The following is a 15,365-nucleotide window of genomic DNA, read 5'->3' as shown; positions in this document are numbered from 1 at the left end:
ACATTACGGAATATCCTGGTCTGACATACCGTGCAGATTGTAGGAGCAACCAGGAGTGGTTGGCGGCGGCGTGTGGGTGGTGGTGTGTGTTCTGTGGTCTGTAGCCGTTGTGGTGTGGTCAATTGTGTTATGTTGTTGTGCTGCGGTGTTTGTGTGCGACTGCTCAGGTGGACTGGGGTTAGCCGTGGGGGCTGCTCTGTTAGAACAGCAGGGGGCCACAAAAGACGTGGTCCCCTGCCGATGTGTCCGTAGTCCTGAGCAGACTATGAGGTGACTCCACCCCACTCCCCTGGAGTTGTGGTTTAGTCGTCTCTGGCATACACAGCAGGTGTAGGTTTCTGGCCCTGGGTTTGACTCGATGCCAGCCCTGAGTAGGAGAAAACGTAGCGAATGTAGCCCTATGGACGAACAACTTCTGAGATACTTCGCCGACCTAAACGGGGTTAGATCGCCGAAACAACAGCCCTTGGTCGGGTAAAACCCGAGTCATTCCGGTACGTAGAACCGGAATGTCGTGGTCGATACTATCGCTGTCTTCCGTTTTTAATTTAATTCAAGGGGACATTGATTGTGAGCAAGAACTTTACGAAGCTCTTACCCTTTTTGCCTTAAGATTTTCAAAACCAATTATGAATCCAATGCACCAATTGCACGGGCGCTTCGCGAATTTAATGAGATCTCGAATTCCATTTCGTTTGATTTTTCAATTTTTAAGAATCAGTTGACTCTTCTGTTGAATTCATCTTTTTAACTTTCATACATTTAATAAACCAATGTAGCAATTTTTATTTTAGTCATAATTTATCTTCTAACTAATTTTGAATGATTTGTATTAGCACTGAGTAGTCAGTAAGAACCATTGTGTTTTCTGACTAATTAAATAAATAAATAAATAAACATCTCATTCTTAATTAACGATGCCACTGTTTCTATATGAAGCTGATTTCGACATTTTGTTTTAATAAAATTTAGTATCGAAAATATTCTTTCAAAACATGCCTAGGAATGTGATATAATGGTTCGTTCAAAACCTTTTTTTAAAACTTATAAAGGCAAAAACGAAAAGGCGAAGACAAAAAGAGAATAAAAAAATTCCGCGCAGTGAATTTTCAGATTTTTAAATTTAAATAAAGCATGAAGACCCCATGGAATAAACGAGTAGATAAAAAATATATAATGGTAAAACTGGCACATACATAAATATATGAAAGAATGCACTCAGGCGACGAGTCTAGCCATTGTGTGTCACAGATTTAAGTTATCGATGGAAATTTTTTTTTTCATCCCCCCCTAAAGCCAAATCCGGGCTACGCCACTGGTGCTGCCACTGTATTAGTATTTCATCAAGAATGATAGAAAACAAGATTGCGCCAATCCAGCTGAGAGCAACTGGCCGTGACGTCAAAATATACCAGAATGAGAGAGCAAGACGAGCTCGACAAGAAAAAGAAGAATCATCGAACAAAATGCAGTATAGCCAAGTTTTGAATTTGAAAAAGCACCAAATTTTTATTGGTGTATTTTATGGACTTTATATGAATACATAATTTTATTGTAAGGATGCCGATTCAAACTAATAAAAATCAATGTTTCTTGCACAACGGTCGATTTCTTCTGGCATGATTGAAGGTGCTGCACATATTTCGTTGTCGCTTATGATTCTCACTGTGCCATGATTTTGTTTAAATTTTTGTAAAATTGCTTAGAACACTTACGATTGCTATAGACTTTGCTTAAATTTTTGTAAGATTTTCTAATTTGAAGTCTTCAAACTAAAAACAAAAGCACCAAAAACGCACCAAGCACAAAACTCAAAAATTTTCGCGTTTTGAAAGAGAAGAAAAAGCAAAAAAGTAAACGAACAGGAAATTTCCCATCACTTGCAAAAACCGGAAGAAGAAGCCAGCTGACTTTGTTTATGTTTTATTTGTAAACAAACTGAAATTCATGTTGCCTCCATGGAAGGAAAAAGGAAAGTGAACGTTCAGGCTGCATTTCTTTATTCATTCTGAACGTTTGGAATAAACTTTTTTGTTTATTTATTCTTTAGAACGTTCCTGATGATATGTTGACGTATATTTCAAACGCATTCTGTTTATTCCGGCTGTGAAATTGGATTATCAGGAATGTATAAAGAAACGCAGCCTCAATGTTCGCCTGGAACATTTCTAGAAGTAAAAACTAGTTGGCACTATCATAAAGTCACATAGCAGGCAGCCAAAAAGCATATAAATACCAAAACTAGAAAAACGCAATTTTGTTTGTTTACAAAAATTGCAACCATATGTTTTGTGATCATAAGTTTTCGTGTTGGATAATTTTTGCTGACTAAAATTTTGACAGTACAAAATGAACGCTTCTCTTGCATGAAAATGAACGCTTGCTCTCTCAATTTTTGTGTGCTGGATATTTTTTTGTCGTTATCGAACGCCATCCAGTAAAAATTTGGAAAAACTATTACAAATTTTTGACTTTTCGAACGCAACTTATATTATGACGTCAGCGATTGGGTGCATGCTGTCAAATCGACGAAGAGAGGGTTAGCGGTCCGCGAATGGCGCGACCTTTATTTTCTGGATCGTGGTATTTCGTAATAATTCACTTTTCCTTACAAGGCGTGTGCAGTGTTCAATGCTTTTCGGTATCTTCTTTCGTTTGATCACGCGATTTTTTATTAAAAATACCCAACACATAGTATGAATATAAATACTATTTTAAACTCATTTTGAGTTATTTAGTACTCAGTTTTATTTAATATTAATATGGTATAGATATACAGCTTACTCGGGCAACGATCGGATATAAAAAGGGAAGAATCCAGAAATTACAGCATAGAGATGACACTTAATAATAGAGATGTGTTGCCACCTTTGTAATCAAAATATCATATAGAAGTGTAATATGTGGTTCACACTTGCCATATGAATATGAAAGTAAACTTATAAATGTAATATATCGAACACGCCTCCTTACTTTTATATTCAATATTCAAAATACAAATGCGAATATATATATATATTTTTTTTTTTACTACAAATGTAAGTAATTCAGGTAGAATTTTCATTTCAAATTCATAAGATTTCTCAATTTTACAAATTGTGTTTTACCTAATGATTTGGTAAGTATATCAGCTAGATTTTCCTGAGATTCAATTTTTATGTTATTCATTTCTTGATTTTCGTAAACATAGTGGTATTGCAGTTCAATGTATTTAGATTTTTTTGTAAAACTACCATTTTTGGCTATAGCTACCGCGCCTGAATTGTCTTCGTAGACCTTGACTGGTTCAATCATATTAATTTTAAAAGCTTTCAGAATTTCATTCACAAGTAATATCTCAGTAGTAGCTTCCGATAATGCGACGTATTCTGCAGCAGTGGAGGACTTGGTTACTGAGTTTTGTTTGCGCGATTTCCAGTAAATAGGATTTCCGAAAAATCTTATAACGTAACCGCTTGTGGATTTTCGGTCGCTAATATCTCCTGCCCAGTCAGAGTCCACGTAACAATCTATTATATTACAGTCTTTGTTCTTTTTGTTACATATCAAATTTTTCTTTAGTGAAGTATAAGTATTTTAGTATTCGTAAGGCGTATTTAAAGTGTATTTCTTCGAACCAAATTTTGAAACCTACTCAAATAGTTTACACTGAATATCACTGCAATATCAGGGCGTGTAGCTGTACTTATGTATAAAAAGGCACCAATAATATTTCTATACTTGATGTTATTATTGTTTACATTATCGGTCTTCTCTAATTTTAGATTTACCTCCATTGGGGTTGAATGTAGTCTAGCGTTATTAACACCGTACTTTATTGCTAATGACTCTATATAGGTTTTTTGACTTAGTAGCATATCATAGTTAGACTCTTTATCATACTTTATTTCAATGCCAATGTAATTTTTAATTGAACCCAGATCTTTCATGCTAAATCTTTTCGATAACTTTTGCTTAATTTCTTCAATATTACTTTCTTTATTACTGCAAATCAGTATATCATCAACAAATTGTAGAATATATATGGTTTAATCTTTAATTAGTATATAATACAAACAATAATCGACCTTATCTCTGATAAAACCCAATGAACTCAAGTACCGGTGGAAGCATTCATACCATATACGCGGGCTATCCGTTAGACCGTACAGAGCTCTATTCAGCCTACACACCCTACCGGAACGATCTGAATAGCCTTCTGGTTGTTCAACATATACTTCACCTTTTATTACACCATTGAGAAATGCTGTATTCACATCCATTTGATGGATAATAAATCCATTCTGACAACAATATGCTAGTAATATTTTCAGCGTTTGGGTTTTAAAGGCAGGTGAGTATGTGTCTTCAATTTCTTAGCGCTGTTGAAAACCTCTTGCAGCTAGGCGTGCTTTTGCTGCTGGCTTTATTTTGTAAATCCATTTCAGGCCGATAATAGTCGTTTTGTGGTCTTTCGACTAGTTTCCACGTTTCGTTCCTCATGAGGCTTTCGTATTCAAAATCCATTGCCTTTTTCCATAGTTGAGCTTCAGGGGACATAACTGCTTCATTATACGTTTCCGGGACCAGGACGTTAGTATAATTGACATTGATCGTTTGATAGACGAACTGGTCATCTCTAGTCGTCTTCTTGCTTCTTTCAGATCTACTCAATGCTGGACTGTTCGCATTGTTAGAACTACTTGGTTCACGTTCCTCAACGGTCCTGTTCAAGTCTTCGCATTCACAAAATTCATCCGATTCATATGGATATTGATCCTTTTCTTCAATATTAGCCATCTCATCTGGTTCTTCATCGTATGTTTCGACTGGTTCATCACGGACTATTATCTTTGTATCTTTCTCTATTACTCCTACATCTGTATAGCCAACAAGTATTCCAAATTTCCCTTTCTCGTTCCATTTTGATCCTCTTATTTGGTCCGGTATTCGAACACATACTTTGCTTCCAAAAATCTTAAGATATTTGGCATCAGGCTTTCTATTAAAAAAAATCTCATAAGGCGTTTTTCTCTCAATGGTTTTGGCTAAAATTCTATTCTTCAAATATGCTGACGTCTTTACAGCTTCTGGCCAATATTTCCTGTCAATTTGAGCTTCTGCTAATAAACATCTGGACATATCCATAATGGTTGCATTCAATCTCTCAGCTGTACCGTTTAATTCATGTACGTATGCGGGACACGGATTTAATTCTATAGCCTTTTCACGAACAAAATTAATAGTTTTTTTATTTACGTACTCAGTACCGTTATCACATCTAATTTTCTTTACTCTTTTGTTAGTTAAATTTTCGACTAAATTAATATATTCAACTATACACTCATGAACTTGATCTTTACTCTTTATACAGTAAACTTTAATCAGTTTGCTATAATCGTAGGTTATTGTAAGGAAATATTTTTCCCCACTACTTCCAACAGTACTATGAGGCCCATTTAGGTGTGTGTGTATGATTTCAAGTATTGCAGTTGCTTTAGTTCTACTATTTTCAAACGGTTTTCTATTCATTTTATTTTCTAAGCAAATTGCGCATTTTAGATAGTCATCTTCAAGCTCAGTTGGAAGATTTTCTACTACTTTACTCTTACACAGTCTATTGAGAGCGTTAAAATTTACATGGCCCAGAGTTCTGTGCCATTTTTCTTTCTGAGTCATTTTATTACTTTTGTATTCAGTTGCATTATCTTCAATTTCCTTTTCATTCAAAAAATTTCCTTTTACAAAAAGCAAATTATTTATCTTTTGCGCAACTACCACTAGTCTATTTTCTTTATTATAGATTTTGCTAAGTTTTCCTTCGGACACAATTTTGTTATTTTCTAGTATCTTAGTATAACTTAGCAGATTTGATTTCATGTTCTTTACAAAGTAAACATTTTTAATAGTAATTATTGAAAATTTTTTAAATATTTGAAACTTTGCCTTTACGGTTCCAATCTTGGTTGCTTGAAGCGTACGACCATCACCAAGTTTTACTTCGGCTGATTTATTTAGGTTTACACAAGCTTGAAAATATGCCTCGTTATTAATAATATGATCAGTGCAACCACTATCAAGCAACCAGATTATTTCATTATTGCATTTTTTACTTATAACTGAACTACTTACACTAGCTGTGAATACACTACTGCTGCTGCATTGCTCGCTATGTTGTTGCCGCCCCTTGCCACGTAATACTCCGCGCTGATTTGATCCTCGTCGCCCCTGATTGTTACCACGATATCCATCTTTGCCGCGTCCTCGTTGTTGATTATTCTGTTGCTCTCCTTGACTGCTGGAGTTGCAGTACCTTTGCGTGTGGCCAATTTCTCCACACCTAAAACATTTGTAGTTGGTTATGTGACTGTTTCCTTTGTTTAAGGTTGATGCTGCAAACACGTTGGTCCTCGCCAATGACCCATCACTGCTTGTGCTTACGTTTGTATCCGCAGCTTTCAGTTTAATCTTCTGTTTTAACCATTCACAGGTTTTTTCTTTTTGTGGTAGCACATCCATCATATCTCCTATATGACTATAGGATGCCGGTAACGCTTTCAACATGTAATTTAACTTTTCTTCCTCTTTAATTGTGGCTCCCGCAGCTTTGAGACCATTGAACCCCTTTTCAAAAGTGTTGAAGAAATCCTCAGCACTTTGATAGTTTTGCAATTTCGTGCTTTCGATAGTTTTTGAAGAGCTGTCGATTTATTTTCGTACATTTGATCAAATTTTAACATTATTTCGCGTGGTGTTTCTAAATCACCGATGAATTCAAACTGAGCATTGGAAATTGCGCTGTATATAATATTATGCGCCTTAATTTCCATTAATGACCAATCTTCGGGTTTGTCGGTACTTGTTTGTTCACGCAGCACTACCTCGTTACACCTTTTGAGCTCCAAGAATTTTTGGATGCGTTTTTTCCAATGCGTATAGTCAGCGCCATCGAAAATAGGTATCATAGCCTCATCCCATTTTACTAGTGAATGCATTTTTAACTTGCTAATTTCTGACCTCGTGTAACACTTGCTCACCACCAATCTGCTGCTACGTGCAAACTTATTTCCACTCTGCTACCGGGTTAGAAACCCTCATGGGCCACAACGTGCAAATTTAATTTTTTAGTTCGTATACAAGAAAATAGTCGATGTCAATGTATTTTGGTTAGCAAACCTTGCTCTGCTACCATATGAATATAAATACTATTTTAAACTCCTTTTGAATTATTTAGTACTCAGTTTTATCGGGCAACGATCGGATATAAAAAGGGAAGAATCCAGAAATTACAACATAGAGATGACACTTAATAATAGAGATGTGTTTCCACCTTTGTAATCAAAATATCATATAGAAGTGTAATATGTGGTTCACACTTGCCATATGAATATGAAAGTAAACTTATAAATGTAATATATCTAACACATAGAAATAATGCCAAATTATATATCGGGCCATTCTGAATAAAGAATAAAAAAGTTAATTAAAAATAGAAAAACAAGTTCTTATAAAAAAAAATGTTCTTTTTAACAAATGTATTTTTGCGTTGAACTCCTTTCTGCGTAGGCGGCCTTCGGCCGCACTTAGCGATTATAACCCTCACAAAGTAGAATTCTCTTTCTGTTTTGCGAAGAAAAGGAGCTTAACACCTTTTGCAGAGAACACCTTTCTTCGTAGGCGGCCTTCGGCCGCACTTAGGAATTATAACCTCACAAAGTAGAATTCTCTTTCTGTTTTGCGAAGAAAAGGAGCTGAACACCTTTTGCAGAGAAAACCTTTAAAAGAAAAGTCAAGCGCGTGATTTTGAAGGTGTGATTTAATGAATTGTGATTAATTGGTTAATATTAAAGTCATAAAGAAAATTATAGCTAATCGGGTAAAGTGTAAAGTGAAGGGGAATACAAAAATATGGTAATTCTCTAGTATAGAGTAGCAACCCATAAAAAAGGTCCGGGAAAGTCGGGAGGGGTACCAAACGACGCGTTTCGGTCCTCCTATTAACAATCCGGAGACGGAGGGTTAATACTATTAACCATTTAAAAGTTATTATTAAAAAACTTTTGTTAAATTTCGTTGTTTTGTATCGCCTGCGGCGCTTTTTCCATAAAAATCAATACTTCGATAAATAATGAAAATTTGTTAATAGGAGGACAAACACGCGTCGTTTGGTACCCCTCCCGACTTTCCCCGACCTTTTTTAGGGGTTGCTACTCTATACTAGAGAATTACCATATTTTTGTATTCCCCTTCACTTTACACTTTACCCGATTAGTTATAATTTTCTTTACAACTTTAATAATAACCAATTAATCACAATTCATTAAATCACTCCTTCAAAATCACGCGCTTGACTTTTCTTTTAAAGGTTTTTTCTACAAAAGGTGTTCAGCTCCTTTTCTTCGCAAAACAGAAAGAGAATTCTACTTTGTGAGGTTATAATCCCTAAGTGCGGCCGAAGGCCGCCTACGAAGAAAGGTGTTCTCTGCAAAAGGTGTTCAGCTCCTTTTCTTCGCAAAACAGAAAGAGAATTCTACTTTGTGAGGGTTATAATCGCTAAGTGCGGCCGAAGGCCGCCTACGCAGAAAGGAGTTCTACGCAAAAATACATTTGTTAAAAAGAACATTTTTTTTATAACTTGTTTTTTCTATTTTTAATTAACTTTTTTATTCTTTATTCAAAATCGCCTGATATATAATTTGGCATTATTTCTATGTGTTGTTGGGTATTTTTAATAAAAAATCGCGTGATCAAACGAAAGAAGATACCGAAAAGCATCGAACACTGCACACGCCTTGTAAGGAAAAGTGAATTATTACGAAATACCACGATCCAGAAAATAAAGGTCGCGCCATTCGCGGTCCGCTAACCCTCTCTTCGTCGATTTGACAGCATCCACCCAATCGCTGACGTCATAATATAAGTTGCGTTCGAAAAGTCAAAAATTTGTAATAGTTTTTCCAAATTTTTACTGGATGGCGTTCGATAACGACAAAAAAAATATCCAACACACAAAAATTGAGAGAGCAAGCGTTCATTTTCTTGCAAGAGAAGCGTTCATTTTGTACTGTCAAAATTTTAGTCAGCAAAACTTATCCAACACGAAAACATATGATCACAAAACATATGGTTGCAATTTTTGTAAACAAACAAAATTGCGTTTTTCGAGTTTTGGTATTTATATGCTTTTTGGCTGCCTGCTATGTGACTTTATGATAGTGCCAACTAGTTTTTACTTCTAGAAATGTTCCTGGCGAACATTGAACGTTCACTTTCCTTTTTTCTTCCATGGAGGCAACATTCCCTTTACAAATAAAACATAAACAAAGTCAGCTGGCTTCTTCTTCCGGTTTTTGCAAGTGATGGGAAATTTCCTGTTCGTTTACTTTTTTGCTTTTTCTTCTCTTTCAAAACGCGAAAATTTTTGAGTTTTGTGCTTGGTGCGTTTTTGGTGCTTTTGTTTTTAGTTTGAAGACTTCAAATTAGAAAATCTTACAAAAATTTAAGCAAAGTCTATAGCAATCGTAAGTGTTCTAAGCAATTTTACAAAAATTTAAACAAAATCATGGCACAGTGAGAATCATAAGCGACAACGAAATATGTGCAGCACCTTCAATCATGCCAGAAGAAATCGACCGTTGTGCAAGAAACATTGATTTTTATTAGTTTGAATCGGCATCCTTACAATAAAATTATGTATTCATATAAAGTCCATAAAATACACCAATAAAAATTTGGTGCTTTTTCAAATTCAAAACTTGGCTATACTGCATTTTGTTCGATGATTCTTCTTTTTCTTGTCGAGCTCGTCTTGCTCTCTCATTCTGGTATATTTTGACGTCACGGCCAGTTGCTCTCAGCTGGATTGGCGCAATCTTGTTTTCTATCATTCTTGATGAAATACTAATACAGTGGCAGCACCAGTGGCGTAGCCCGGATTTGGCTTTAGGGGGGGATGAAAAAAAAAATTTCCATCGATAACTTAAATCTGTGACACACAATGGCTAGACTCGTCGCCTGAGTGCATTCTTTCATATATTTATGTATGTGCCAGTTTTACCGTTATATATTTTTTATCTACTCATTTATTCCATGGGGTCTTCATGCTTTATTTAAATTTAAAAATCTGAATATTCACTGCGCGGAATTTTTTTATTCTCTTTTTGTCTTCGCCTTTTCGTTTTTGCCTTTATAAGTTTTAAAAAAAGGTTTTGAACGAACCATTATATCACATTCCTAGGCATGTTTTGAAAGAATATTTTCGATACTAAATTTTATTAAAACAAAATGTCGAAATCAGCTTCATATAGAAACAGTGGCATCGTTAATTAAGAATGAGATGTTTATTTATTTATTTATTTAATTAGTCAGAAAACACAATGGTTCTTACTGTCTACTCACTTAGTGCTAATACAAATCATTCAAAATTAGTTAGAAGATAAATTATGACTAAAATAAAAATTGCTACATTGGTTTATTAAATGTATGAAAGTTAAAAAGATGAATTCAACAGAAGAGTCAACTGATTCTTAAAAATTGAAAAATCAAACGAAATGGAATTCGAGGTCTCATTAAATTCGCGAAGCGCCCGTGTAATTGGTGCATTGGATTCATAATTGGTTTTGAAAATCTTAAGGTAAAAAGGGTAAGAGCTTCGTAAAGTTCTTGCCGGAATAAGAAAGTTTATGCGTTGCAACAGAAGCTCACAATCAATGTCCCCTTGAATTAAATTAAAAACGGAAGACAGCGATAGTATCGACCACGACAGTCGGGTCTCTGTAACCGGAACGACCCAGATTTATATCTGGCCAAGGACTGTCACTCCTGCAACACTCCCCAAAATCTCTTTGGGGAATTTGTATGCTGCTACAACAACAACAACAACCACGACATTCGGGTCTACGTAACCGGAACGACCCAGATTTATATCTGGCCAAGGACTGTCACTCCTGCAACACTTTGTATGCTGCTACAACAACAACAACAACCACGACATTCGGGTCTACGTAACCGGAACGACCCAGATAGATATATATCTGGCCAAGGACTGCCACCACTCCAGCAACACTCCCCAAAATCTCTTTGGGGAATTTGTATGCTGTTACAACAACAACAATCGATATATATATAAATATATATATAAAATACTTGCACGAAATAGGTAATAGTTGATAAATATAATACTTGCATGAAAAATTGTAACCTGTGTAAGTTAATAAAATTAATTCAAATATGAAAAGTTATAAGTACACTTATGATTTGATAAATTTTCTTAATACATGCATGATTAAAATTATAACTTATTATATGGGTTCATAAANTCCGTAGGGCTACATTCGCTACGTGTTCTCCTACTCAGGGCTGGCATCGAGTCAAACCCAGGGCCAGAAACCTACACCTGCTGTGTATGCCAGAGACGACTACACCACAACTCCACCTTTGTGAAGTGCAATGCTTGCGAGGGGTGGAGTCACCTCAGAGTCTGCTCAGGACTACGGACACATCGGCAGTGGACCACGTCTTTTGTGGCCCCCTGCTGCTCTAACAGAGCAGCCTCCACGGCTAACCCTAGTCCACCTGAGCAGTCGCACACAAACACCACAGCACAACAACATAACACAATAGACCACACCACAACGGCTACAGACCACAGAACACACACAACCACACCACCACCCACACGCCGCCGCCAACAACTCCTGGTTCCTGCTACAATCTGCACGGTATGTCAGACCAGGATATTCCGTAATGTGACATCAGTCAAGTGCAACACCTGCCTTGGCTGGTGCCACTTTAGGGCATGCTCAGGTCTGCGCACCACGCAGGATTGGACGAGGAACTTCGTGGGCCCGTGCTGCGCTGCTCGCGATTTTTTATTAAAAATTTTCGCCTGCGGCGCTTTTCCTATAAAAATCAATACTTCGATAAATAATGAATATTTTTAATAAAATCGCCTACTAGAGAATTACCAAAAATATATTGGTGAAGTGGCTGCTTTGAGGAGAATAGAAGTGATAAATGTACGCTAATTTCCAAATTTTACAAAAAAGGGGGTATTTCAAACCCAATTTGTAAATAAATTAGTGACCAAAAATTACAAAAGTGGGTGTTAAAATAATCCCAACAAGCATTTCAGTAAACGTTTTTAAAAATAACTTAAATTAAGTTTGCTATAATAAGCGTTAAATAAGCATTTTTAATATTAAGCTTATTAAAAGTTTTTTCAAATAAACCTTTAATAAGCTTTGAGAGCGAATGTTTATAAATGACTTAAACTTATAAATGAAATGTAAATGCCAACGACATGAAGTAGTAAATATAAAATTTTTTCAATCGTAAGTGACGTGTTTACGTTTTTTAAAATATATTATTAAAAGAAAAAATTAAATAAAACCGATGTGGTAAAAAAAAGTCCAATCCAGGACCCGCTGCGCTAATCGGTGGAGCATTCGAGTCTTAAAATGATGAGTTCCCCTTATCCTTTCTTAGTTTAACATTCAATTAAAAATGTATTAAATTTTTTTCAGAAAAGTTCATCAATGAGAATGGCGGCGATGAAGCGGAATATATAGCTGCATCGATGTCGCTTTTCCAATTTGCCAATAACCGCAAGTAATTGAAAACACGCAACAAGATGTAATAATTAACTTTTTTATGCTTAATTTGTATTTGTTATTGTGAATTTGTATGCTAAAATGTCTATTCCCTATTTATATTTTCGCGTCTGTAGATGAGTCCGCCGAAAATTCGCATTTCGTTTAGTTTCTAGATGTTAAGCAATCTATGTATGAGTTTTTAATGAAATATCTTTAAATAAAGGGTTACAAAAATGTGTATAAAAAGCTTTCTTTTGAAAATTTTTAGTAAGTTTATATTCATACGCTTATAAAAAACTTTTTTTGAACCTTTATTATAAGTTTACACTTTTACGCTTATAAAAAGCTTTCTTTTGAACATTTATTACAAGTTTATATTTCTACGCTTATAACCAATGTTCCTTTTCGATTATATTACGCTTACTTTCAAGCGTTTTATAAACAAAAAATCAACGTTTTGTAAGCTTAATGTTTATAATTGAAAACTTAAAAAAAACTTTCTTTAAGTTTATTTTGCTTGTTGGGATGTGTAGACCCTTGACTACAAGTGTGTGGAATTTTTGTTGGATCGGGCCACCCCTTTGGAAGGAATAGCCCGAAATAGTTGGGGGCGCTACTAAACCCCACCCTAATAGCGCCAATGAAATGTGAAATAAAGTGACAATACTAGCGATTTTAGATTATAAAAATTTTGTCAAGCGCAGTTTGTTGACTGTTTTATTAGTGAAATATATGAAATAGTAGTGAATAAATGATATTGTTTTAATAAAACAATAACGGGAGACGTTTTGGTAGTGGTAAAAAAGCTAGAAGAGGTGATGTAGCGAATTTTTGTCGGGGTAATTGCCCATACAAAACAACGAAATTTGACAGTTTTTATTTAATAACTTTTCAATGGTTAATATTTACCTTCCGCCCCCGGATTGTTAATACGGGGACCGAAACGCGTTGATTGATACCCCTCTCGACATTTCCGGACCTTTTTTAGCAATTGTTACCCTAAACTAGTGAGTTACCGCAAACATTTCCCAAACCTATTAATGAATCATTGGATTAGAGCTATTGTGACATGACTGTCACATCAGCGTTTCCCTATGGAGATAGGGCCTTTGAAATCTGAACTCGTACTAAAACCCGTAGCAAAAGAACCCGTACAACTCTCGTATCAAAAGAACCCATACAACACCCGTATTGTGTGGCGATATTTACTCCAGATAAAAATTTTTCTGCGTACCACCAACCTTAATCTTGTCAGTTGGGTATCCGTAGATTCACGCTGTGCTTGTTTAACCAAGCGCTCTTCAAAACACTTTATTTCTCGGTTATGTAAGCGTTGTGCGTATTCTTCGGACATTATCTCAGAGAAACTAGTTTCAATTGAATTTTTAGAAGTTTGTCCCCAAGCATTTGTTATTTCCGATTCCATTTTATTTTCGACTCTAACTAAAACAACCTTTTTTCCACAAGTTAAATTGGAACTTATTTAATACAATTAAAATTTGTGAAACAGAGCTGGAAAACTATCGATGGCACTATCGATAGTATCGATGGTTTTTGATTATCGAAAACATCGATGGTTTTGTAAGCACTATCGATAGTTTTCACATATTAGGAGCGTTCCTTATCTCCCATAAATAGTCAGTAAAAGTCCGAAGTAGTCAGATTTAGTCCAAAAAGCGTTCCTTAACTCGGAAATGACAGCAAAAATGAGAGAGCAACACTTATCGAGAGTGACTCTCATCAGTCCGAAGTAGGCAGATTTAGTCAGAAGAATTTNTTATCGAAAACATCGATGGTTTTGTAAGCACTATCGATAGTTTTCACATATTAGGAGCGTTCCTTATCTCCCATAAATAGTCAGTAAAAGTCCGAAGTAGTCAGATTTAGTCCAAAAAGCGTTCCTTAACTCGGAAATGACAGCAAAAATGAGAGAGCAACACTTATCGAGAGTGACTCTCATCAGTCCGAAGTAGGCAGATTTAGTCAGAAGAATTTTTTCTGGCAAAATCCTGAAAAGTGTCAAACTCAACTGAATTTAAATTAACGGAAATTAAAGAATACGCAAAAAGTGAGAATAATCTAAAAAGTAAAAAAAAAAGTGAATTAAAATTGGAAGGAGGCAAAAAATAATTGATATAGTAAGTGTTTATTGTGCTTGTGCTTGTGTGAATGTGTTTTGCACATACATTTCCATTCTTATTTGACGTTAGTTTTGTTGTTGCCATTCTTTGGACTAAAAATTTGGTTTTTTGCGTTCCTTTACTTTTCCTGTTACTCTCTTTTAGTGAGCGCATTTTGCTTACGCTCTGGCATTTTGACACTTTTCAGATTTTAGTCCAAAAAGATAAGGAATGAACCTATATATATACATACATTATTCTGAAAGAGTAAAAGCCGGCGGTACCTGGTTCATCTTGTAAATCGGAAGGGACATTTAGCAGACCAGTAGTGCGATTCCCATTTTTCCTAACGACCGATATTCGTTATTGATAATGAACGACGTTTGTCGCTTGTAGTAGTGAATAGGCTATTCTCAAAAACCCACTTAACGACAGAATTCGTTAGACATGTCGATAAAAAAGTTTACGAGGATTGTCGTTAATTACAAAGAGAAATATGGCAATATTGACGTTTGACACTCAATATTGTTAGACTGCTTTTACACAGTTCAACTATTGAATTCAATTCTGCTCGCATGTTGAAGAGAGGGGGTGAGAAGAAAAGGGACGAGTACACATGCGTCTGTACCGTCAAGTCGTTTCAACTTTCTTGCTTTGCTTTTGGCATTTTCGT

The 15,365-nt window shown here is 35.6% G+C and overlaps 1 protein-coding gene across 1 annotated transcript in view; it reads right to left on the bottom strand.

Moving 5' to 3' along the window:
* Positions 1 to 14,123, bottom strand: part of LOC108368952 (serine/threonine-protein kinase RIO3-like) — a 44,507-nt gene extending 30,384 nt beyond the window's left edge. The window contains exon 1 of the mRNA XM_017623920.1: positions 13,814 to 14,123. Coding sequence (XP_017479409.1) covers positions 13,814 to 13,998 — 185 coding nt within the window. The 5' untranslated portion in view covers positions 13,999 to 14,123. The remainder of the gene's footprint in view (positions 1 to 13,813) is intronic.
* Between the last annotated feature and the right edge of the window lie 1,242 nt (positions 14,124 to 15,365).

The sequence above is a fragment of the Rhagoletis zephyria genome, unplaced genomic scaffold (genome assembly GCF_001687245.7).
Source record: "Rhagoletis zephyria isolate East Lansing unplaced genomic scaffold, Rhagoletis_zephyria_1.1 Rzeph_scaffold_03419, whole genome shotgun sequence".
In the NCBI taxonomy this organism is placed as follows: domain Eukaryota; kingdom Metazoa; phylum Arthropoda; class Insecta; order Diptera; family Tephritidae; genus Rhagoletis; species Rhagoletis zephyria.
Note: the sequence above shows the minus strand (reverse complement) of the source record. Positions and strands in the feature narration are given on the sequence as shown.